Source organism: Montipora capricornis, chromosome 7 (genome assembly GCF_036669925.1).
Source record: "Montipora capricornis isolate CH-2021 chromosome 7, ASM3666992v2, whole genome shotgun sequence".
NCBI lineage: Eukaryota > Metazoa > Cnidaria > Anthozoa > Scleractinia > Acroporidae > Montipora > Montipora capricornis.
The window spans coordinates 46,632,093-46,657,092 of NC_090889.1; the positions used below are offsets into that span (position 1 = coordinate 46,632,093).

Consider the following 25,000-nt stretch of genomic DNA (forward strand, 5'->3'; position numbering starts at 1 on the left):
ATAAAGAACAGGCTTACGTTTATCAGAAAAAATTGAAGATATGAGTCGAACGAGAAGTCGCACGAAAACTCTCGCAAACAGAAATCAAAATACCCAAAGGACCAAGTCACTACATTTTCATCAGGAAGTTGTGACGCCAGATCCAATCAAATCCCGTAAGAAGTTGTTTTAATAGCAGCGCACGGACATGGGGGACACCATGCTCAATTGACTACTGGGCTAAAGGACACACCTACTTAATGATCTCTGTGGGGAGTCACAGTACTACCTAAGGTTCAGAGAAAACAACATTGCACAATGAATAGGTGATATCAAGAAAATGTATCATGACAGTCAAGATCAAAACTATTGAGCAACCTACACCATCGATTTCTATGGAGAGCTATGGACACTGGAAGACCACCAGACACATAGTAATACAAAGAGTGTCATTTGGCAGACAAAACATCGGGGACGATCGCTACTGTTGCATTGAGAAAAACAGCAGAAATGGGAGCGGATAGATATCCCGACGCGACTCCGGGTAATCAAAGAAAACACGTAGATGACATAATAGAGAGTGTTCCCACCAAAGAAAAAGCGACAAAACTCCGCTAAGGATCTAGAAGCCTTACTTGACGAAGGAAAACGAATAATTCGAATCACACGTGAATAGGCATTTATGATCCTCTTGGTTTAACAGGACCATGTACAGTCAGAGCAAAGATTTTGGCTGCGGGCAACCTCTGGGAATCGAAAATAAACTAGGTTGGGATGATGCCATTTTCATGAAAAGGTACAAAACAATACTGCGAAACAATTTGCCGGATATGCAGGGGAAAGGAACAGCCTACAATTCAAGAGATGCGTGAATGAAACCCAAAGGGTGCAACAATGTGAACAACCGACGTTAATCATCTTCAGTGATGGATCCAGCAGCATTCTTTGGTGCCTGTGCCATATGTAAGCTGGAAAACTCAATAATGGACGATATAGCTGCAGACTTATACTATCAAAAAATCGACTCGCACGATTAAAAAGTGTCCATTGATAGAATGCACTGTGTGGAGCTTTGTTAAACTCAAGACTAAAAGCATTTCTACCCTCCCACAAGTAGCTACAAGTTTTGTAAGTGTACCACATCGTGGACTCCCAATAGTGGCATAGCATGATACAGAAAGAATCGTACGGATTTGAATACCTTCGCCGCAACCCGCGTAGGAGAGATACCAACAGAATACAACCCCCAAAGACTGGTTTTGGATGGATTCGTAAATATAACATAGCAGATTGGTTAACTCGTGGTAAGAAACTAATGAAATAAACTTGGACAGCGCTGGCAAAATGGACCCAGCTTCTTGAGTTCCCCCGAATCCGAATGGCCATAACACAAAACAATGACAAAGGGCACACTTCCTGAATTAATCAAATAGCATCCACTATAACAAAAAAAAAAAAACCTTTCAGAAAAAGATGACAAGGACACATTGGCGTCACGAATCAAACAGCGACAGATATTCAGATTTTGGAAAACTAATCAGAGTGAACAGCCAGGAATTTTGACAATGTACCAAAGAAAACCGAGAATCTTCCTTCAAACACGCCGGGACAGTCACTAACGCCAAGTGATTAGCAATAGGCAGAAAAAATTCTGGATTATGAAAGCGCAAAAAAGCATGTATAAAGACGTTGAAAAGGACGATTCAAACGCCTGTGCACCAGAAAGAATACAGATGGATATATACGTGCTTGGAGGCGGGGGGAGGAAGAAAGGTGGATTGGAGATGAGTCACAACAAAAATGAAGTTATCCTTCTTCCTTATGATCATCGATTTTCAAGTCTATAGAGTGAACATATCCATAAAAGAGGCCACCTTGGTGTTCTCTCGACAGCAGTAAAATTCGCACAACATTCTGCGATTGTCAAACTACTGAAGATGAGTCACGTCTATCAGATACAACTGCGTAAAATATGATAGAAACTAGAACAAAGAATGAGTGAGCGAAATTATGGGAAAATTACCAGAGGACAGATTAAAAGCGGCTCCGCCTGGACTTGTAATGCTATTGATCTATTTGGACTATTCAAAATTCGAGACGAGGTGAAGAAAAGAACGACTGGGAAAACATATGGAGTGATCTTCAAATGTTTAGGCACCAGCGCCGTACATGTAGATCTAGCCGCAGATTATAGCACTGAGAAATTCCTTATGGTCCTGCGAAGATTTGCATCTAGTCGAGGGTATCCTTCGAAACTATATTCCGACAATGGACCTCAGCTGGTTGCCGCAAATGAAGAATTAAAAAATGTGGTACAAGGTTGGAATCAAGAGCAAAAATAATTTGGCGTGATGGACGAATTCAAGTGGGATTTTGCCCCAGCTGATGCACCATGGCAAAACGGAGTGTCAGAAGCGTTAGTGAAATCGGTGAATCGAGCGATAACAGCAGCTATAAGTGATCATGTCATGGCATTCTCAGAACTCCAAACCGTTTGCTTCGAGGTAGCAAACCTTGTAAATGAAAGACCTATCGGAAGACACCCTACGTCTCCAGATGATGGCACTTATTTACGTCCCAATGACTTACTACTAGGCAGAGCAACTTCACGAGTGCCAAGCGGGCCTTTCAGAGAGCCTTCCAATCCTCGTCAGCGATTCGAATTTGTCCAGAATGTTGTGAACTACTTCTGGAAGAAATGGACAAGGGACTACTTTCCAAGCTAACTAATTCATCCAAAGTGGCACACGGCTCAACGCAATCTTAGGGAAGGTGACGTAGTGCTCATCCAAGATAACCAAATCAGAGGACAATGGAAACTTGGTGTCGTCCTCAAGACATTTCCTGGAGAAGACGGAAGAGTCAGGAGAGTACAAGTACAGTACAAAATCCCAAACCGGGGGAAGCCGTCAGCGAATATCATGGAAGAGGCTTTGTTACCGTCGAGCGAGCAGTGAATAAATTGGTTGTTCTTATACCAAAGGAGGAAGCAGAAGATAAAAACAAAACCTGATTGTTTCCTTTCAGTATCTTTTGAACTTTGACTCTAGTTGTAACTTTTTCATGCCCGGGGAGTGTTTCGTTCTAACACAAAATTAATGCATGACGTTTTATGAGGCATACGTAACAATGCTTTATGTAATAGATTAATAAGATCGTTGAAGCCGACACTACTAGTCGCAGATTTGAGAGACACCAATGGGTATGTAAATATCGTTCTTTGTTAATGTCTATTAATCCCGGCATTTGTTAACTACAAGTCTAATCATTCTGTTGATAGATTTCGAATACTTTCCTGTAAACAAGATGAGTGAATAAACTGTGGAATATTTGGAACCTAGGCGATTGTTGCGACTAGCAGTACAAAAAGGGTCACTGTGCTCTCAATTAATCCAAACTTCACAAGTGAACACTCTTCTGATGTAAGGCTTTTCTTTTAAGAATGAGGAAATTCAGGCCTTGCGAAGAGCGTATTTAAAATCAGGCTTGCTTTTAAAAATTCTTTGTCTTTGGTGTGTGTGAAACTCGAAGATACTGCGGAATAGAGCAGTCACAAAATGGAAGATTAAGATACTGGAGTGTAACTAAGTTGCACGGAATAAATGCTCTCAACGGTTACCATTAGTGGATCAAAGTCAAAGGAACGTTAAAAATTTCTTCAAAGACATTGTGGGCTGATTGTTTTGTCGACAACTGTTGGAAATAACGAAGCAAGTGAGGCATGAGTAGAAGGAAATCAAAGAATCGTTAACAACAGGTTCTGGACTGGTTGTTCTTTTTGTCAACACTGCTACTTTCATGTCTTAAAATGACAAATTGAAAATGGCCGCAAGAATTTAGAAAGCTCATCGCAGAGTCGTGGTCAAGATTGAGTGGACGTTTGTCCAATCTTGTCCTCGACCAAACGGTCAGACCTGTCTCTGTGGCGCAATCGGTTAGCGCGTTCGGCTGTTAACCGAAAGGTTGGTGGTTCAAGCCCACCCAGGGACGCTTAGTTTTGATTGGCATAGGCCAGTTGTAGGCAAACGAGTCAAGGTTGGCCATGAACAAGGGGCCAATCGGAAGATCACTTCGTCACCTTCGTCAAAGCGAGTCTATGTGTGAGGTCTTTGCCTTGAAAGCGATTTTTATTGATCTGTAGAGTGGATTAGGGGCGTTTTCGCGCAACACTAACAGCTTTACAAAAATGGAGGAATCCACGTTTCCTGAAAAATCAACAGGAGCTCATCCCGCCATGGGGCTCCATTTCTCTCACTTGCCATGAATGTCCCAGTGATTTTACACTCTCCAGGTGAACAGGAGTTCCCATCGTTGAACGAATACAGACCTTGTTTAGAAGTTTACAGCGGATAAACTGCTCTTCATTCCAAGAAAAGACTCGCAGACAAGACATGATTAAACTTCGTAACAATACAACAGCCTGTCTGTGGAGATTTCGGTTTCGATCCCGGTACCTCGCGCATACGAAGTGGGTGCTATATATTCCTCGTTTCCCGAAACCATGCTGGGTAAGTGATAATTATGCGATTTGCACTTAAATGTTAGCCACCGCGATGCCCTTGAGCTTCTCATTTCCATCCTCTGTCTTTGCCTCGACACCTCGTCTTCTGTGATCAGATATATTATTGAAGAGAGCATCAAGTTGGAAGAAAGCTAAGGAGTAGGCACGAGAGTGACACCATCGACCAGCTATGGAAATGTCACAAGACCACTTGTGAACGTTTGATCTTATGAGTACGAGAGTTTCATGTCATCCAGCTCTACGGTTTAGAAGACAACTCGACCAGAAAGTGACCATGCTATGCTTACTTCAAGTTTCTTAATTGGATCATGAACAACAACGGGAGGTTAGGTGTGACACAAACAGCGGTGATAAACATTGTATTCCAACGCATTTTTATAAAACTTGACGTTTCGTATGCTAGTCAACACACATACACATACACATACGAAACGTCAAGTTTTATGAAAATGCGTTGGAATACAATGTTTATCAGCGCTGTTTGTGTTATTTTCTTAATCAAGCTACGATGGCCTAAGAACAAGAGTTTATACGATAGGTGTGACACGTTTGTGGCTTTAATGTACTAATCATGCGCAAGGGTGAGACGAATTGGCCAAGCTTTGCAATTGATGAATAAATTTGATACGTTTACCTCCAATGGCAAAAGAAGATTGTCCCGTATGTTGGGGCGTGATAATGACCGGAAGTTGTTGATCTATGAACATTGTTGGGTATATAAGGGCCTTTCCGAGAGTCGAACCCGGGACCTCTCGCACCCAAAGCGAGAATCATGCCACTAGACCAACAGGCCGTTGCAGAGAAAGCTGCCGTCACGCCCTCTGTGTTGCAAATTACTAGAGCGGGAGTTGCAAAATGTTATTTCTGGCGTATGAGCCTGCGAAGGAGCCAGAAATAAATATTTCGACGGCACGAGATACAACAGGGCCTGGGTTCCAGGCTGGGTGCACCATGGGTAGCCATATCGGGGGTATATAAAGCTGCGTATAACACGTGTACGTCATCTAGGCTTCGAAACCAACCTCTCCTTGGTTTTTTCTTTTACGTTCCTGTCGTTTGTCTTCTGCGTTATGTCCGTCAGCAAAGACGAAGTGTCCGATCTCATTCGCGACTATAACAAGCAGTTAATGGAGTCGTTCTAAGACTTGTTAGCACAAAGCGTTGGTTAAATCAAGCGCTCCAGCGAAGATTCGGCCGAGCAGCAGATGAAAGCAATCAAGCAACTCAAGTACGACAAACCACATAAGTTCAAGAAGAAGGCCAATAAAGACCAGTTTAGCTTTAACGGTAAGCTAGCGGAAAATATTGGTACCGCCTAGTCTGCTGCGGAGATTTGTCAGCTAGAGAAAGTAAAGTCGGATCTCGTGAACGATCCTCGTCCGTTGGAACCCAGCCGTCGACCTCAAGTTCGCAGTTTCAACATCAACCTCTTATGTTGAACGTTCCTGGTTTCCCTTCTCGTCGACCCAATACCGGCTCCTGTTTTGCCTGTGGAAAGCCAGGTCATTGGCGCTCCTGTTGCCCGACGATGGCCAAGCAAACTTCACATCCTCCTAAATGACTAGCCGACCAAGGACAACAATCAGGTGCAATCTTTTCCAATTTTCTTTGTAGTGATATGTTTTTTGTGGCGGAACGCCGTAATTCAGATCAGCAGTGTCTCGATGTCACATCAGTTTTTTCTGATGTCACCCCCCTAGTTTTAGCCGCGGTTTAGGACTCTTAGAGTACTGTTGATATTTTTGTTCAACCTTCAGTTCGGGGCAGATTTTTCAAGTTTATCGATTTTCGGCGTACTTTGCCAGCTTCTCAGTTCATTTTGAATGTTATTAGCCAAGGTTACAAAATTCCGTTCTTCCAGCTACCCACGCCCTTTTACAAAGTCAACAATGCTTCCGCACGTAGTAACAATTCTTTTGTTACCATAGCTCTTAATGAGCTTGTTAGTCTCAACCTCATCGAAGAAATGTTTTGTGCTCCAGATATTATTAACCCGCTTTCTGTTTCGATCCAACGCTCCGGCAAACAAAGGCTTATCCTGGATCTTAGGCACGTTAACACTTTTATCTTCAAACAGAAATTCAACTGCGAGGACCTGTCTGTGGCTACTCAAGTTTTTGACAAGGGTTTTTATTTATTCAAATTTGTTCTCAAGTCCGGGTACCGTCGCATCGAAATTTTCCCCGATCACTGGTAATTCCTTGCGTTCGCCTGGGATTTTGGCACAGGGAATTTTAGGTATTTTCAATTTTGTGTTTCAGAGCCACGGCCGCTGGAAGTCCGTTCAAGCCAGAGACACCTATGTGGATGATGACCTTGATCAAAGGCTTTCAGTTTCCAAGTCTCTCGGGCTCTAGGAGTTTCCATTCGTTATTTCGCCCAATACTTTGTCTCTCTACGTACTTTTAAGGTTGGTACTCGCCAAGCCGTCCCAAAATAAACTTATTTGCCTTTACATTTTGTCTGTTGATGTTGTGTAGTGGAGTCTAAATATGTTATTTCTGGCGTATGAGCCTGCGAAGGAGCCAGAAATAAATATTTCGACGGCACGAGATACAACAGGGCCTGGGTTCCAGGCTGGGTGCACCATGGGTAGCCATATCGGGGGTATATAAAGCTGCGTATAACACGTGTACGTCATCTAGGCTTCGAAACCAACCTCTCCTTGGTTTTTTCTTTAATTTTTGTTTTTTGCTTTTGTCTTATGTCCTCCTTAGGAGCAGGCTATTCTCGATTACATTGTAAAGTCCCGTAGGAAGGGCTTTGAGCTTGAGCCTTGGTTCCTACCCAGATTTCCTGCACATTTTTCCCCACAGGGGTTTTTTCTGGCAGGTTTTTTCTGGCCTCCGTTCAAACCGCATTTGCTTTGTTAGCGGTTGCTCAGCTCTACTATTTTTTTTTGTACTTTAGGTTTATATTGTATTTTACTTATATTGTACGTCGGAGTTGAAGATCCCCAGCCTAACTGGCAGCCTGACTGGCACAAAGCTTGAGAGCTTATATGGCGATGTAGGCAGAGATGGCCTGTTTATATTATCACGGTTTAATGTAACGTCGGGATTGATGTTCCCCAGCCTAACTGGCACAAAGCTTATAATGTGAGCTTATATGGGGATGTAGGCCAAGATGGCCTGTTTATATTATCACGGTTTAATGTAACGTCGGAATTGATGTTCCCCAGCCTAACTGGCAGCCTAACTGGCACAAAGCTTATAATGTGAGCTTATATGGGGATGTAGGCCAGGATGGCCTGTTTATATTATCACGGTTTTATGTAACGTCGGAATTGATGTTCCCCAGCCTAACTGGCAGCCTAACTTGCACAAAGCTTATAATGTGAGCTTATATGTGGATGTAGGCCAAGACGCCCTGTTTATATTATCATGGTTTAATGTTATGTCGGAATTGATGTTCCCCAGCCTAACTGGCAGCCTATCTGGCACAAAGCTTATAATGTGAGCTTACATGGGGATGTAGGCCAAGATGCCCTGTTTATATTATCACGGTTTAATGTTATGTCGGAATTGATGTTCCCCTGCCTAACTGACAGCCTATCTGGCACAAAGCTTATAATGTAGAGCTTATCTGGGGAAGTCGGCCAATATGGCCTGTTTATCTTATAGTTAAATGTAATGACGGAGCTGTTGTTCCCCAGCCTAACTGGTACCAAGACTGATTGCTTATTCGGAGAAGTAGCCTATATGTTTTGCGTATTAAAGTGTTGTGGCTCGCCAGCCCTACTGGCACTAGCAAACGGCTTGTACGTGCGGAGATAGCTTTATCCTTGGTTGCTTTTCTAGGATTTGTCACGTATATTGTAAATTGTTTGTGTTATATAGTGTTCGGGTTGGTTCTTGCCAGGCCCTCCGTCTTACCGCATTTGTTTTAGTTGTAAGCGGTAGCTCAGCTCTGCTAGTTTTCTTATCTTATGTACTTGTTTGGTTTTTCATAGTTGTCTAGATGTTCCTTTACTTAATATATTTACGTTAGATGTATATGAATTTAATCACTTGATATTTTACATGCTTGTTTTCTATGTATGATTAGTTCAGCTGTCCTGTGACCGCTCTTTAAGTGGCGAGATATGTCTAGCTTTACGTAGTTTGATTGCTTAAAATGCGACAGACTTCTTGTAAGGGGTGTTAGGCATTTGTTTACCCTTGTTTTCGTACCCTAGCCTTTTCTGGTAGCCTAACTGGCAATTGCCCTACATGCCTTGTTGGGTACGTTAGTAAACGATTTTCATTTTTTTCCCGGCGCTCAGCCTCTGCAATCCTTCAGTGTTCTCTGTCCCAGTTATTCGTTGATCAGAGTTTTATTTAGTTTCCCCAGCCTAACTGGCAGCCTAACCGGCAGCTTTACTGGCAGTCTAACTGACACTAAGCCTGCGTGCTTAAATGGGCGATTCAGGTCAATATCGGCCAGATGTGGCAGTTCTTTCAAGTTCTCTTGGTGAAAGCTAGTTTATTTACGAGTGTTGTACACTAGTTATTTACCTACTGCTGTATTATACGTACTTTTAAGGTTGGTACTCGCCAAGCCGTCCCAAAATAAACTTATTTGCCTTTACATTTTGTCTGTTGATGTTGTGTAGTGGAGTCTAAATATGCACTTTCCTTCTGTCCGTCTGGGTCTGACCATCGGTACCCGTTAAACGCGAATTGCCTCAACACAGCTACTTCAGTCACGTGGTCATTGACAAATGATACAATTCAGACATAGCACACCACATTACGACCAGTAGAAGGGTTTCTTTCTTCGATTTGAAAACAGATGATCAATGGACTTTGGAGAATGCGGGACTGCAGGTAGTTGGGCTGGAATAAACAAGGTGTAGCAGACTTCAAATAAGAAACCTCGACTAATGTTCGTTTGGCTTCAGGTATCGGTTCCTTAAAAATGCATTTTGTTTTCGGCAGGACTTGAACCCGCGACCTTCCGCGTGTGAGGCGGACGTGATAACCACTACACTACGAAAACAAGCTCGACTTTATGAAAGGTAAAAGATTTGAGCATTGTTAAGGAGTATGAAATTAAAAAGGATCACTGTGCTCTCAATTAATCCAAACTTCACAAGTGCACTCTTCTGAGGAAATTCAGGCCTTGCGAAGAGCGTATTTAAAATCAGGCTTGCTTTTAAAAATTCTTTGTCTTTGGTGTGTGTGAAACTCGAAGATACTGCGGAATAGAGCAGTCACAAAATGGAAGATTAAGATACTAGAGTGTAACTAAGTTGCACGGAATAAATGCTCTCAACGGTTACCATTAGTGGATCAAAGTCAAAGGAACGTTAAAAATTTCTTCAAAGACATTGTGGGCTGATTGTTTTGTCGACAACTGTTGGAAATAACGAAGCAAGTGAGGCATGAGTAGAAGGAAATCAAAGAATCGTTAACAACAGGTTCTGGACTGGTTGTTCTTTTTGTCAACACTGCTACTTTCATGTCTTAAAATGACAAATTGAAAATGGCCGCAAGAATTTAGAAAGCTCATCGCAGAGTCGTGGTCAAGATTGAGTGGACGTTTGTCCAATCTTGTCGTCGACCAAATGGTCAGACCTGTCTCCGTGGCGCAATCGGTTAGCGCGTTCGGCTGTTAACCGAAAGGTTGGTGGTTCAAGCCCACCCAGGGACGCTTAGTTTTGATTGGCATAGGCCAGTTGTAGGCAAACGAGTCAAGGTTGGCCATGAACAAGGGGCCAATCGGAAGATCACTTCGTCACCTTCGTCAAAGCGAGTCTATGTGTGAGGTCTTTGCCTTGAAAGCGATTTTTATTGATCTGTAGAGTGGATTAGGGGCGTTTTCGCGCAACACTAACAGCTTTACAAAAATGGAGGAATCCACGTTTCCTGAAAAATCAACAGGTGGAGCTCATCCCGCCATGGGGCTCCATTTCTCTCACTTGCCATGAATGTCCCAGTGATTTTACACTCTCCAGGTGAACAGGAGTTCCCATCGTTGAACGAATATAGACCTTGTTTAGAAGTTTACAGCGGATAAACTGCTCTTCATTCCAAGAAAAGACTCGCAGACAAGACGTGATTAAACTTGGTAACAATACAACAGCCTGTCTGTGGAGATTTCGGTTTCGATCCCGGTACCTCCCGCATACGAAGTGGGCGCTATATATTCCTCGTTTCCCGAAACCATGCTGGGTAAGTGATAATTATGCGATTTGCACTTAAATGTTAGCCACCGCGATGCCCTTGAGCTTCTCATTTCCATCCTCTGTCTTTGCCTCGTCTTCTGTGATCAGATATATTATTGAAGAGAGCATCAAGTTGGAAGAAAGCTAAGGAGTAGGCACGAGAGTGACACCATCGACCAGCTATGGAAATGTCACAAGACCACTTGTGAACGTTTGATCTTATGAGTACGAGAGTTTCATGTCATCCAGCTCTACGGTTTGGAAGACAACTCGACCAGAAAGTGACCATGCTATGCTTACTTCAAGTTTCTTAATTGGATCATGAACAATAACGGGAGGTTAGGTGTGACACAAACAGCGGTGATAAATATTGTATTCCAACGCATTTTTATAAAACTTGACGTTTCGTATGCTAGTCAACACACATACACATACACATCCGAAACGTCAAGTTTTATAAAAATGCGTCCAAATACAATGTTTATCAGCGCTGTTTGTGTTATTTTCTTAATCAAGCTACGATGGCCTAAGAACCAGAGTTTATACGATAGGTGTGACACGTTTGCGGCTTTAATGTACTAATCATGCGCAAGGGTGAGACGAATTGGCCAAGCTTTCCAATTGATGAATAAATTCGATACGTTTACCTCCAATGGCAAAAGAAGAGTGTCCCGTATGTTGGGGCGTGATAATGACCGGAAGTTGTTGATCTATGAACATTGTTGGGTATATAAGGGCCTGTCCGGGAGTCGAACCCGGGACCTCTCGCACCCAAAGCGAGAATCATGCCACTAGACCAACAGGCCGTTGCAGAGAAAGCTGCCGTCACGCCCTCTGTGTTGCAAATTACTAGAGCGGGAGTTGCAAAATGCACTTTCCTTCTGTCCGTCTGGGTCTGACCATCGGTACCCGTTAAACGCGAATTGCCTCAACACAGCTACTTCAGTCACGTGGTCATTAACAAATGAGACAATTCAGACATAGCACACCACATTACGACCAGTGGAAGGGTTTCTTTCTTCGATTTGAAAACAGATGATCAATGGACTTTGGAGAATGCGGGACTGCAGGTAGTTGGGCTGAAATAAACAAGGTGTAGCAGACTTCAAATAAGAAACCTCGAGTTATGGTCGTTTGGCTTCAGGTATAGGTTCCTTAAAAATGCATTTTGTTTTCGGCAGGACTTGAACCTAAGACCTTCCGCGTGTGAGGCGGACGTGATAACCACTACACTACGAAAACAAGCTCGGCTTTACGAAAGGTAAGAGATTTGCGCATTGTTAAGGAGTATGAAATTAAAAAGGATCACTGTGCTCTCAATTAATCCAAACTTCACAAGTGCACTCTTCTGATGTAAGGCTTTTCTTTTAAGAATGAGGAAATTCAGGCCTTGCGAAGAGCGTATTTAAAATCAGGCTTGCTTTTAAAAATTCTTTGTCTTTGGTGTGTGTGAAACTCCAAGATACTGCGGAATAGAGCAGTCACCAAATGGAACATTAAGATACTGGAGTGTAACTAAGTTGCACGGAATAAATGCTCTCAACGGTTACCATTAGTGGATCAAAGTCAAAGGAACGTTAAAAATTTCTTCAAAGACATTGTGGGCTGATTGTTTTGACGACAACTGTTGGAAATAACGAAGCAAGTGAGGCATGAGTAGAAGGAAATCAAAGAATCGTTAACAACAGGTTCTGGACTGGTTGTTCTTTTTGTCAACACTGCTACTTTCATGTCTGAAAAGGACAAATTGAAAATGGCCGCAAGAATTTACAAAGCTAATCGCAGAGTCGTGGTCAAGATTGAGTGGACGTTTGTCCAATCTTGTCCTCGACCAAACGGTCAGACCTGTCTCTGTGGCGCAATCGGTTAGCGCGTTCGGCTGTTAACCGAAAGGATGGTGGTTCAAGCCCACCCAGGGACGCTTAGTTTTGATTGGCATAGGCCAGTTGTAGGCAAACGAGTCAAGGTTGGCCATGAACAAGGGGCCAATCGGAAGATCACTTCGTCACCTTCGTCAAAGCGAGTCTATGTGTGAGGTCTTTGCCTTGAAAGCGATTTTTATTGATCTGTAGAGTGGATTAGGGGCGTTTTCGGGCAACACTAACAGCTTTACAAAAATGGAGGAATCCACGTTTCCTGAAAAATCAACAGGTGGAGCTCATCCCGCCATGGGGCTCCATTTCTCTCACTTGCCATGAATGTCCCAGTGATTTTACACTCTCCAGGTGAACAGGAGTTCCCATCGTTGAACGAATATAGACCTTGTTTAGAAGTTTACAGCGGATAAACTGCTCTTCATTCCAAGAAAAGACTCGCAGACAAGACGTGATTAAACTTGGTAACAATACAACAGCCTGTCTGTGGAGATTTCGGTTTCGATCCCGGTACCTCCCGCATACGAAGTGGGCGCTATATATTCCTGGTTTCCCGAAACCATGCTGGGTAAGTGATAATTATGCGATTTGCACTTAAATGTTAGCCACCGCGATGCCCTTGAGCTTCTCATTTCCATCCTCTGTTTTTGCCTGGACACTTCGTCTTCTGTGATCAGATGTATTATTGAAGAGAGCATCAAGTTGGAAGAAAGCTAAGGAGTAGGCACGAGAGTGACACCATCGACCAGCTATGGAAATGTCACAAGACCACTTGTGAACGTTTGATCTTATGAGTACGAGAGTTTCATGTCATCCAGCTCTACGGTTTGGAAGACAACTCGACAAGAAAGTGACCATCCTATGCTTGCTTCAAGTTTCTTAATTGGATCATGAACAACAACGGGAGGTTAGGTGTGACACAAACAGCGGTGATAAACATTGTATTCCAACGCATTTTTATAAAACTTGACGTTTCGTATGCTAGTCAACAGACATACACATACACATACGAAACGTCAAGTTTTATAAAAATGCGTCGGAATACAATGTCTATCAGCGCTGTTTGTGTTATTTTCTTAATCAAGCTACGATGGCCTAAGAACAAGAGTTTATACGATAGGTGTGACACGTTTGTGGCTTTAATGTACTAATCATGCGCAAGGGTGAGACGAATTGGCCAAGCTTTCCAATTGATGAATAAATTCGATACGTTTACCTCCAATGGCAAGAGAAGAGTGTCCCGTATGTTGGGGCGTGATAATGACCGGAAGTTGTTGATCTATGAACATTGTTGGGTATATAAGGGCCTGTCCGGGAGTCGAACCCGGGACCTCTCGCACCCAAAGCGAGAATCATGCCACTAGACCAACAGGCCGTTGCAGAGAAAGCTGCCGTCACGCCCTCTGTGTTGCAAATTACTAGAGCGGGAGTTGCAAAATGCACTTTCCTTCTGTCCGTCTGGGTCTGACCATCGGTACCCGTTAAACGCGAATTGCCTCAACACAGCTACTTCAGTCACGTGGTCATTAACAAATGAGACAATTCAGACATAGCACACCACATTACGACCAGTGGAAGGGTTTCTTTCTTCGATTTGAAAACAGATGATCAATGGACTTTGGAGAATGCGGGACTGCAGGAAGTTTGGCTGGAATAAACAAGGTGTAGCAGACTTCAAATAAGAAACCTCGAGTTATGGTCGTTTAGCTTCAGGTATAGGTTCCTTAAAAATGCATTTTGTTTTCGGCAGGACTTGAACCTGCGACCTTCCGCGTGTGAGGCGGACGTGATAACCACTACACTACGAAAACAAGCTCGACTGTATGGATGGTAAAAGATTTGCGCATTGTTAAGGAGTATGAAATTAAAAAGGATCACTGTGCTCTCAATTAATCCAAACTTCACAAGGGCACTCTTCTGATGTAAGGCTTTTCTTTTAAGAATGAAGAAATTCAGGCCTTGCGAAGAGCGTATTTAAAATCAGGCTTGCTTTTAAAAATTCTTTGTCTTTGGTGTGTGTGAAACTCGAAGATACTGCGGAATAGAGCAGTCACCAAATGGAACATTAAGATACTGGAGTGTAACTAAGTTGCACGGAATAAATGCTCTTAACGGTTACCATTAGTGGATCAAAGTCAAAGGAACGTTAAAAATTTCTTCAAAGACATTGTGGGCTGATTGTTTTGACGACAACTGTTGGAAATAACGAAGCAAGTGAGGCATGAGTAGAAGGAAATCAAAGAATCGTTAACAACAGGTTCTGGACTGGTTGTTCTTTTTGTCAACACTGCTACTTTCATGTCTGAAAAGGACAAATTGAAAATGGCCGCAAGAATTTACAAAGCTAATCGCAGAGTCGTGGTCAAGATTGAGTGGACGTTTGTCCAATCTTGTCCTCGACCAAACGGTCAGACCTGTCTCTGTGGCGCAATCGGTTAGCGCGTTCGGCTGTTAACCGAAAGGATGGTGGTTCAAGCCCACCCAGGGACGCTTAGTTTTGATTGGCATAGACCAGTTGTAGGGAATGGAGTCAAGGTTGGCCATGACAAAGGGGCCAATCGGAAGATCACTTCGTCACCTTCGTCAAAGCGAGTCTATGTGTGAGGTCTTTGCCTTGAAAGCGATTTTTATTGATCTGTAGAGTGGATTAGGGGCGTTTTCGGGCAACACTAACAGCTTTACAAAAATGGAGGAATCCACGTTTCCTGAAAAATCAACAGGTGGAGCTCATCCCGCCATGGGGCTCCATTTCTCTCACTTGCCATGAATGTCCCAGTGATTTTACACTCTCCAGGTGAACAGGAGTTCCCATCGTTGAACGAATATAGACCTTGTTTAGAAGTTTACAGCGGATAAACTGCTCTTCATTCCAAGAAAAGACTCGCAGACAAGACGTGATTAAACTTGGTAACAATACAACAGCCTGTCTGTGGAGATTTCGGTTTCGATCCCGAAACCTCCCGCATACGAAGTGGGCGCTATATATTCCTGGTTTCCCGAAACCATGCTGGGTAAGTGATAATTATGCGATTTGCACTTAAATGTTAGCCACCGCGATGCCCTTGAGCTTCTCATTTCCATCCTCTGTCTTTGCCTCGACACCTCGTCTTCTGTGATCAGATATATTATTGAAGAGAGCATCAAGTTGGAAGAAAGCTAAGGAGTAGGCACGAGAGTGACACCATCGACCAGCTATGGAAATGTCACAAGACCACTTGTGAACGTTTGATCTTATGAGTACGAGAGTTTCATGTCATCCAGCTCTACGGTTTGGAAGACAACTCGACAAGAAAGTGACCATCCTATGCTTGCTTCAAGTTTCTTAATTGGATCATGAACAACAACGGGAGGTTAGGTGTGACACAAACAGCGGTGATAAACATTGTATTCCAACGCATTTTTATAAAACTTGACGTTTCGTATGCTAGTCAACAGACATACACATACACATACGAAACGTCAAGTTTTATAAAAATGCGTCGGAATACAATGTCTATCAGCGCTGTTTGTGTTATTTTCTTAATCAAGCTACGATGGCCTAAGAACAAGAGTTTATACGATAGGTGTGACACGTTTGCGGCTTTAATGTACTAATCATGCGCAAGGGTGAGACGAATTGGCCAAGCTTTCCAATTGATGAATAAATTCGATACGTTTACCTCCAATGGCAAAAGAAGAGTGTCCCGTATGTTGGGGCGTGATAATGACCGGAAGTTGTTGATCTATGAACATTGTTGGGTATATAAGGGCCTGTCCGGGAGTCGAACCCGGGACCTCTCGCACCCAAAGCGAGAATCATGCCACTAGACCAACAGGCCGTTGCAGAGAAAGCTGCCGTCACGCCCTCCGTGTTGCAAATTACTAGAGCGGGAGTTGCAAAATGCACTTTCCTTCTGTCCATCTGGGTCTGACCATCGGTACCCGTTAAACGCGAATTGCCTCAACACAGCTACTTCAGTCACGTGGTCATTAACAAATTAGACAATTCAGACATAGCACACCACATTACGACCAGTGGAAGGGTTTCTGTCTTCGATTTGAAAACAGATGATCAATGGACTTTGGAGAATGCGGGACTGCAGGTAGTTGGGCTGGAATAAAGAAGGTGTAGCAGACTTCAAATAAGAAACCTCGAGTTATGGTCGTTTGGCTTCAGGTATAGGTTCCTTAAAAATGCATTTTGTTTTCGGCAGGACTTGAACCTGCGACCTTCCGCGTGTGAGGCGGACGTGATAACCACTACACTACGAAAACAAGCTCGACTTCATGAAAGGTAAAAGATTTGCGCATTGTTAAGGAGTATGAAATTAAAAAGTGTTTCGTTCTAACACGAAATTACTGCCTGACATTTTATGAGGCATACGTAACAATGCCTTATGTAATAGATTAATAAGATCGTTGAAGCCGACACTACTAGTCGCAGATTTGAGAGACACCAATGGGTATGTAAATATCGTTCTTTGTTAATGTCTATTAATCCCGGCATTTGTTAACTACAAGTCTAATCTGTTGATAGATTTCGAATACTTTCCTGTAAACAAGATGAGTGAATAAACTGTGGAATATTTGGAACCTTGGCGATTGTTGCGACTAGCAGTACATTCGAAATCCAGCCGGTATAATGGCGGAAGACGCCCTGAAGATACGTAGAAGCGCGAAGACAAGATTCACGAGAAAAAAGAACGAATTCTTCAAGGCGATAGCTGAAAATAAAGGTACTGAGATCCTGAGAACAAAGTTTAAAGAGCTTACCGAGGCCTGGTCTACAGTGGAAGGTAAGCATGACATTTATTTAATGTACCTATCCGAGGAGGAGATTGCGACAAATGAAAAATGGATCGATGAACTACAAGAAGAATATAATGGAGCATCGGCGGTATACGCAAAGTATGAAAATGAAAAACAATTGATTGAACAAAAGGAAAAGGAAGAATTGAACCGCCAGCATATGATGAAACTTCGAGAAGAAGAGTTTCAAAGGATAGTTCAACAGACCATTATAAAGAAGAAATCCGCGGAAGCAATCTTTGAGGCACTTGTCGAACATGTTAAAAATGTGATTGAAACGAGAGCGGATGATGAAAACGCAGGGATAGCGTTGCGTAAAACTGAAAAGGAAATCGAGCTTGCGCTAGCAGACTGTAAGAGCGCGCACAATAAATTACTTGAGATATTAAACGAGGCCACAGCTGAAAATGAGATCGAATGGATTCGAAGAATTCAAACATGTTACAATGAGACAATTGAAACAATTCTAACTTTCACCGACAGGACAGAAAAAAGAAATAACACCATACTAAATTGTGCACTTCGCATTGAAAAGGCTAAAATGCCATCTTTTAATGGAACAATCAGAGAATATCCACAATTTAAGCAGGATTTTCAAAAACAAGTGATGCCAACATTGGATAAAAACAGCGCGTGCTACATTCTACGCTCGTGCTTGGAAAGAGAACCAGCGGAAACAGTGAAAGGCGTAGATGATGATATAAAAGAGATGTGGAAACGACTCGACGAAAAATATTGAGATCCAGCTAAATTAACGGACGCAATCATTAATACAATTCAAGACATAAGAAACGTTAAAGAGGGGGAGAACAAAAGATTCATAGAATTGGTTGATGCTGTAGAAGATGGATATAAAGATCTGACAAGACTTGGATTGGAAAGAGAAATCACAACCACAAGTTCAGTTAGCATAATTGAAAGAAAACTACCTGCTAATATAAAAAGGGAATGGGCTAAATTGGTTAGCGCAGACAATAGCGTGGTAAACAAAACCGACAAATTTCCAAGCCTTCTTAACTTTCTCCTCAGCCAGAAAAGAGCAATTGAATATGATAAAACAGAGCTACGACTTACTACTACCTCAACAATAAAAGGCTCAGCACATTATGCAAAAACAAATAAAGATTCAGTAGAAAGACGAGAAGACAGCAACCGCCCCCAAAATAGTAAATGTTTATTTCACAGGGAATCAGATCATTGGACGAGCGACTGTAAATTCTACCTATCAAAACCAAATGAAGATAAAATGAAAACATTGAAGGAAAAGGGAGCCTGCTGGTCGTGTTTACGAAGAGACTGCTTGAGACACAGACTGCTTGAATGTAGGAAGAAGAGACCTTGCGGCGTGAACGGATGCACCAAATGGCATCACCAGACACTTCATAAAGATGAAAAAATTGAAACCGCTTTACAAGGAATCTCCGGATCCGCAAGTGTATGTGACAACAACATCGCAGACTCTTGTCTATTGCAGATACAGCGAATTCCCACAAAGCGCGGTTGGGTCAATGTTCTATGGGATAGCGGAGCTTCACTCTGTTTCATTACAAATGACAAAGCAAAAGCCGAGCGACTGAAAGGAACGAAAGTTGAACTTTCCATAATCAAAGAAGGAGGAGACAATGAGAAAATCACATCCACTAGATACAAACTTTCACTAATAGACAAACAAGGTCAAGAAGTTCAATTTGACGTATACAGAGCGTAAACGTGAACGGAATCATTCAACTATTTAAAGATATTTCTAAAGATGATATATCAAGACCTTATATATCAATTGATGTCTTAATTGGTTACGAATACGCAGCGTATCATCCACAGAGTGAACAAACTTCAGGACACCTTCTTCTACTAAAAAATCGCTTTGGAAGATGCATTGGTGGAACACACCCCTTTATCAAGGAAACGACACGAAACCATATGCTCGATCACGTAAATGTCAACACAGCAATTGTCCGAGTTGAAGATTTCTATAACATAGAGAACCTTGGGATCAGATGTTCACCCCGCTGCGGTGGATGTAAGTGTGGGAAATGTTCTTTAGGGGCCCAAAACTTCACCATAAAGGAAGAAAAAGAATTACATCTGATCGAAAGCAAGCTGGAGTACAATAAAGAAGAAAAGAGATGGATTACAGAATATCCATGGATTCGGGATCCCGCCGAATTGCCTGATAATAAAAGGGCTGCTATGGGAATGCTCATATCAACTGAAAAAAGATTAGAAAAAATAAAGAACACGCTAACGTTTATCAGAACCAAATTGAAGATATGATCGAACGAGAAGTCGCACGAAAACTCTCGCAAACAGAACTCAAAAACTACAAAGGACCAATTCACTACATTTCTCATCATGAAGTTTTGAAGCCAGATTCCAAATCAACTCCAGTAAGAATCGTGTTTAATAGCAGCGCACGTTACATGGGACACATGCTCAATGACTACTGGGCTAAAGGACCACACCTACTTAATGATCTCTTGGGAGTACTCATAAGGTTCAGAGAAAACAACATTGCAATGATAGGTGATATCAAGAAAATGTATCATACAGTCAAGATCAAAACTATTGAGCAACATACACATAGATTTCTATGGAGAGATATGGACACTGGAAGACCACCAGACACATATGTAATACAAAGAGTGTCATTTGGAGACAAACCATCGGGGACGATCGCTACTGTTGCATTGAGAAAAACAGCAGAAATGGGAGCGGATAGATATCCCGAAGCGACTCAGGTCATCAAAGAAAACACGTATATGGATGACATAATAGAGAGTGTTCCCACCAAAGAAAAAGCGACAAAACTCGCTAAGGATATAGAAGCCTTACTTGACGAAGGAAAAGAATAATTCTATCACAAGTGAATAGCATTTATGATCCTCTTGGTTTAACAGGACCATTTACAGTCAGAGCAAAGATTTTGATGAGGGAACTATGGGGAATCGAAAATAAACTAGGTTGGGATGATGCAATTCCTGAAAGGTACAAACAATACTGGAAACAATTTTGCCAGGATATGCAGGAAATGAACAGCATCACATTCAAGAGATGCGTGAAACCAAAGGGTGCAACAAGTGAACAACCGACGTTAATCATCTTCAGTGATGGATCCAGCAACGCCTTTGGTGCCTGTGCATATGTAAGATGGAAACTCAATAATGGACGATATAGCTGCAGACTTATACTATCAAAAAATCGACTCGCACCGATAAAAAAGATGTCCATTGATAGAATTGAACTGTGTGGAGCTTTGTTAAACTCAAGACTAAAAGCATTTCTACTCACACAATGTAGATACAAGTTTGTAAAGTGCTACCACATCGTGGACTCCCAAATAGTGCATAGCATGATACAGAAAGAATCGTACGGATTTAATACCTTCGCCGCAACCCGCGTAGGAGAGATACAACAGAATACAAACCCCAAAGAATGGTTTTGGATGGAAAGTAAATATAACATAGCAGATTGGTTAACTCGTGGTAAGAAACCTAATGAAATAAACTTGGACAGCGCCTGGCAAAATGGACCCAGCTTCCTTGAGTTCCCCCGAATCCGAATGGCCAATACACAAAACACTGACAAAGGAGCAACTTCCTGAATTAATCAAAATAGCATCCACTATAACCAAACCTTTCAGAAAAGATGACAAGGACACATTGGCGTCAAGAATCAACATCGACAGATATTCAGATTTTGGAAAACTAATCAGAGTGACAGCCAGAATTTTGACAATGTACCAAAGAAAACCGAAATCTTCCTTCAAACACGCCGGACAGTCACTAACGCCAAGTGATATAGCAAAGGCAGAAAAATTCTGGATTATGGAAGTGCAAAAAAGCATGTATAAAGACGTTGAAAAAGGACGATACAAACGCCTGTGCCCCAGAAAGAATACAGATGGAATATACGTGGTTGGAGGACGGGGAGAAAGGTGGATTGAGATGAGTCACAACAAAAATGAAGTTATCCTTCTTCCTTATGATCATCGATTTTCACGTCTATATAGTGAACATATCCATAAAAGAGGCCACCTTGGTGTTCTCTCGACAGCCAGTAAAATTCGCACAAGATTCTGGATTGTCAAATTACTGAAGATGGTCAAGTCTATCAGATACAACTGCGTAATATGCAAGAAACTAGACAAAAGACTGACTGAGCAAATTATGGGAAAATTACCAGTGGACAGATTAAAGCCGTCTCCCGCCTGGACTTGTACTGCTATTGATCTATTTGGACCATTCAAAATTCGAGACGAGGTGAAGAAAAGAACGACTGGGAAAACATATGGAGTGATCTTCAACTGTTTAGGCACCCGCGCAGTACATGTAGATCTAGCCGCGGATTATAGCACTGAGAAATTCCTTATGGTCCTGCGAAGATTTGCATCTATTCGAGGGTATCCTTCGAAACTATATTCCGACAATGGACCTCAGCTGGTTGCCGCAAATGAAGAATTAAAAAATGTGGTACAAGGTTGGAATCAAGAGCAACTAAAACAATTTGGCGTGATGGAAGGATTCAAGTGGGATTCTGCCCCAGCTGATGCACCATGGCAAAACGGAGTGTCAGAAGCGTTAGTGAAATCGGTGAAGCGAGCGATAACAGCAGCTATAAGTGATCATGTCATGGCATTCTCAGAACTCCAAACCGTTTGCTTCGAGGTAGCAAACCTTGTAAATGAAAGACCTATCGGAAGACACCCTACGTCTCCAGATGATGGCACTTATTTACGTCCCAATGACTTACTACTAGGCAGAGCAACTTCACGAGTGCCAAGCGGGCCTTTCAGAGAGCCTTCCAATCCTCGTCAGCGATTCAAATTTGTCCAGAATGTTGTGAACTACTTCTGGAAGAAATGGACAAGGGACTACTTTCCAAGCTAACTAATTCATCCAAAGTGGCACACGGCTCAACGCAATCTTAGGGAAGGTGACGTAGTGCTCATCCAAGATACTAACCAAATCAGAGGACAATGGAAACTTGGTGTCGTCCTCAAGACATTTCCTGGAGAAGACGGAAGAGTCAGGAGAGTACAAGTACAGTACAAAAATCCCAAACCGGGGGAAGCCGTCAGCGAATATCATGGAAGAGGCTTTGTTACCGTCGAGCGAGCAGTGAATAAATTGGTTGTTCTTATACCAAAGGAGGAAGCAGAAGATAAAAACAAAACCTGATTGTTTCCTTTCAGTATCTTTTGAACTTTGACTCTAGTTGTAACTTTTTCATTCCCGGGGGAGTGTTTCGTTCTAACACAAAATTAATGCATGACGTTTTATGAGGCATACGTAACAATGCTTTATGTAATAGATTAATAAGATCGTTGAAGCCGACACTACTAGTCGCAGATTTGAGAGACACCAATGGGTATGTAAATATCGTTCTTTGTTAATGTCTATTAATCCCGGCATTTGTTAACTACAAGTCTAATCATTCTGTTGATAGATTTCGAATACTTTCCTGTAAACAAGATGAGTGAATAAACTGTGGAATATTTGGAACCTAGGCGATTGTTGCGACTAGCAGTACAAAAAGGGTCACTGTGCTCTCAATTAATCCAAACTTCACAAGTGAACACTCTTCTGATGTAAGGCTTTTCTTTTAAGAATGAGGAAATTCAGGCCTTGCGAAGAGCGTATTTAAAATCAGGCTTGCTTTTAAAAATTCTTTGTCTTTGGTGTGTGTGAAACTCGAAGATACTGCGGAATAGAGCAGTCACAAAATGGAAGATTAAGATACTGGAGTGTAACTAAGTTGCACGGAATAAATGCTCTCAACGGTTACCATTAGTGGATCAAAGTCAAAGGAACGTTAAAAATTTCTTCAAAGACATTGTGGGCTGATTGTTTTGTCGACAACTGTTGGAAATAACGAAGCAAGTGAGGCATGAGTAGAAGGAAATCAAAGAATCGTTAACAACAGGTTCTGGACTGGTTGTTCTTTTTGTCAACACTGCTACTTTCATGTCTTAAAATGACAAATTGAAAATGGCCGCAAGAATTTAGAAAGCTCATCGCAGAGTCGTGGTCAAGATTGAGTGGACGTTTGTCCAATCTTGTCGTCGACCAAACGGTCAGACCTGTCTCTGTGGCGCAATCGGTTAGCGCGTTCGGCTGTTAACCGAAAGGTTGGTGGTTCAAGCCCACCCAGGGACGCTTAGTTTTGATTGGCATAGGCCAGTTGTAGGCAAACGAGTCAAGGTTGGCCATGACTAAGGGGCCAATCGGAAGATCACTTCGTCACCTTCGTCAAAGCGAGTCTATGTGTGAGGTCTTTGCCTTGAAAGCGATTTTTATTGATCTGTAGAGTGGATTAGGGGCGTTTCCGGGCAACACTAACAGCTTTACAAAAATGTAGGAATCCACGTTTCCTGAAAAATCAACAGGTGGAGCTCATCCCGCCATGGGGCTCCATTTCTCTCACTTGCCATGAATGTCCCAGTGATTTTACACTCTCCAGGTGAACAGGAGTTCCCATCGTTGAACGAATACAGACCTTGTTTAGAAGTTTACAGCGGATAAACTGCTCTTCATTCCAAGAAAAGACTCGCAGACAAGACATGATTAAACTTCGTAACAATACAACAGCCTGTCTGTGGAGATTTCGGTTTCGATCCCGGTACCTCGCGCATACGAAGTGGGCGCTATATATTCCTCGTTTCCCGAAACCATGCTGGGTAAGTGATAATTATGCGATTTGCACTTAAATGTTAGCCACCGCGATGCCCTTGAGCTTCTCATTTCCATCCTCTGTCTTTGCCTCGACACCTCGTCTTCTGTGATCAGATATATTATTGAAGAGAGCATCAAGTTGGAAGAAAGCTAAGGAGTAGGCACGAGAGTGACACCATCGACCAGCTATGGAAATGTCACAAGACCACTTGTGAACGCTTGATCTTATGAGTACGAGAGTTTCATGTCATCCAGCTCTACGGTTTAGAAGACAACTCGACCAGAAAGTGACCATGCTATGCTTACTTCAAGTTTCTTAATTGGATCATGAACAACAACGGGAGGTTAGGTGTGACACAAACAGCGGTGATAAACATTGTATTCCAACGCATTTTTATAAAACTTGACGTTTCGTATGCTAGTCAACAGACATACACATATACATACGAAACGTCAAGTTTTATAAAAATGCGTTGGAATACAATGTTTATCAGCGCTGTTTGTGTTATTTTCTTAATCAAGCTACGATGGCCTAAGAACAAGAGTTTATACGATAGGTGTGACACGTTTGTGGCTTTAATGTACTAATCATGCGCAAGGGTGAGACGAATTGGCCAAGCTTTCCAATTGATGAATAAATTTGATACGTTTACCTCCAATGGCAAAAGAAGAGTGTCCCGTATGTTGGGGCGTGATAATGACCGGAAGTTGTTGATCTATGAACATTGTTGGGTATATAAGGGCCTGTCCGGGAGTCGAACCCGGGACCTCTCGCACCCAAAGCGAGAATCATGCCACTAGACCAACAGGCCGTTGCAGAGAAAGCTACCGTCACGCCCTCTGTGTTGCAAATTACTAGAGCGGGAGTTGCAAAATGTTATTTCTGGCGTATGAGCCTGCGAAGGAGCCAGAAATAAATATTTCGACGGCACGAGATACAACAGGGCCTGGGTTCCAGGCTGGGTGCACCATGGGTAGCCATATCGGGGGTATATAAAGCTGCGTATAACACGTGTAC

General features: G+C 42.5%; 2 protein-coding genes and 13 non-coding genes across 15 annotated transcripts; 7 read left to right on the forward strand and 8 right to left on the reverse strand.

Annotated features, from left to right (window-relative positions):
* The first annotated feature begins 3,895 nt into the window (after positions 1 to 3,895).
* Trnan-guu (transfer RNA asparagine (anticodon GUU)) lies at positions 3,896 to 3,969 on the forward strand. Its single transcript has one exon. It is a non-coding gene; the product is annotated as a tRNA-Asn (tRNA).
* A 5,439-nt stretch (positions 3,970 to 9,408) lies between these two features.
* Positions 9,409 to 9,481, reverse strand: Trnav-cac (transfer RNA valine (anticodon CAC)). Its single transcript has one exon. It is a non-coding gene; the product is annotated as a tRNA-Val (tRNA).
* Positions 9,482 to 10,061: 580 nt separating this feature from the next.
* Trnan-guu (transfer RNA asparagine (anticodon GUU)) lies at positions 10,062 to 10,135 on the forward strand. Its single transcript has one exon. It is a non-coding gene; the product is annotated as a tRNA-Asn (tRNA).
* Positions 10,136 to 11,383: 1,248 nt separating this feature from the next.
* Trnap-ugg (transfer RNA proline (anticodon UGG)) lies at positions 11,384 to 11,455 on the reverse strand. The gene has a single exon. It is a non-coding gene; the product is annotated as a tRNA-Pro (tRNA).
* A 363-nt stretch (positions 11,456 to 11,818) lies between these two features.
* Positions 11,819 to 11,891, reverse strand: Trnav-cac (transfer RNA valine (anticodon CAC)). Its single transcript has one exon. It is a non-coding gene; the product is annotated as a tRNA-Val (tRNA).
* A 605-nt stretch (positions 11,892 to 12,496) lies between these two features.
* On the forward strand, positions 12,497 to 12,570 carry Trnan-guu (transfer RNA asparagine (anticodon GUU)). Its single transcript has one exon. It is a non-coding gene; the product is annotated as a tRNA-Asn (tRNA).
* A 1,256-nt stretch (positions 12,571 to 13,826) lies between these two features.
* On the reverse strand, positions 13,827 to 13,898 carry Trnap-ugg (transfer RNA proline (anticodon UGG)). Its single transcript has one exon. It is a non-coding gene; the product is annotated as a tRNA-Pro (tRNA).
* Positions 13,899 to 14,261: 363 nt separating this feature from the next.
* Positions 14,262 to 14,334, reverse strand: Trnav-cac (transfer RNA valine (anticodon CAC)). Its single transcript has one exon. It is a non-coding gene; the product is annotated as a tRNA-Val (tRNA).
* A 605-nt stretch (positions 14,335 to 14,939) lies between these two features.
* On the forward strand, positions 14,940 to 15,013 carry Trnan-guu (transfer RNA asparagine (anticodon GUU)). Its single transcript has one exon. It is a non-coding gene; the product is annotated as a tRNA-Asn (tRNA).
* Positions 15,014 to 16,269: 1,256 nt separating this feature from the next.
* On the reverse strand, positions 16,270 to 16,341 carry Trnap-ugg (transfer RNA proline (anticodon UGG)). Its single transcript has one exon. It is a non-coding gene; the product is annotated as a tRNA-Pro (tRNA).
* Positions 16,342 to 16,704: 363 nt separating this feature from the next.
* Trnav-cac (transfer RNA valine (anticodon CAC)) lies at positions 16,705 to 16,777 on the reverse strand. The gene has a single exon. It is a non-coding gene; the product is annotated as a tRNA-Val (tRNA).
* Positions 16,778 to 19,581: 2,804 nt separating this feature from the next.
* LOC138056109 (uncharacterized) lies at positions 19,582 to 20,163 on the forward strand. Its single transcript, XM_068901944.1, has one exon. The coding sequence runs from the start codon at positions 19,582 to 19,584 to the stop codon at positions 20,161 to 20,163; it is 582 nt and encodes a 193-aa protein (XP_068758045.1).
* A 672-nt stretch (positions 20,164 to 20,835) lies between these two features.
* LOC138056110 (uncharacterized) lies at positions 20,836 to 22,197 on the forward strand. Its single transcript, XM_068901945.1, has one exon. The coding sequence runs from the start codon at positions 20,836 to 20,838 to the stop codon at positions 22,195 to 22,197; it is 1,362 nt and encodes a 453-aa protein (XP_068758046.1).
* Positions 22,198 to 23,392: 1,195 nt separating this feature from the next.
* On the forward strand, positions 23,393 to 23,466 carry Trnan-guu (transfer RNA asparagine (anticodon GUU)). Its single transcript has one exon. It is a non-coding gene; the product is annotated as a tRNA-Asn (tRNA).
* A 1,256-nt stretch (positions 23,467 to 24,722) lies between these two features.
* Trnap-ugg (transfer RNA proline (anticodon UGG)) lies at positions 24,723 to 24,794 on the reverse strand. Its single transcript has one exon. It is a non-coding gene; the product is annotated as a tRNA-Pro (tRNA).
* Positions 24,795 to 25,000: the final 206 nt, after the last annotated feature.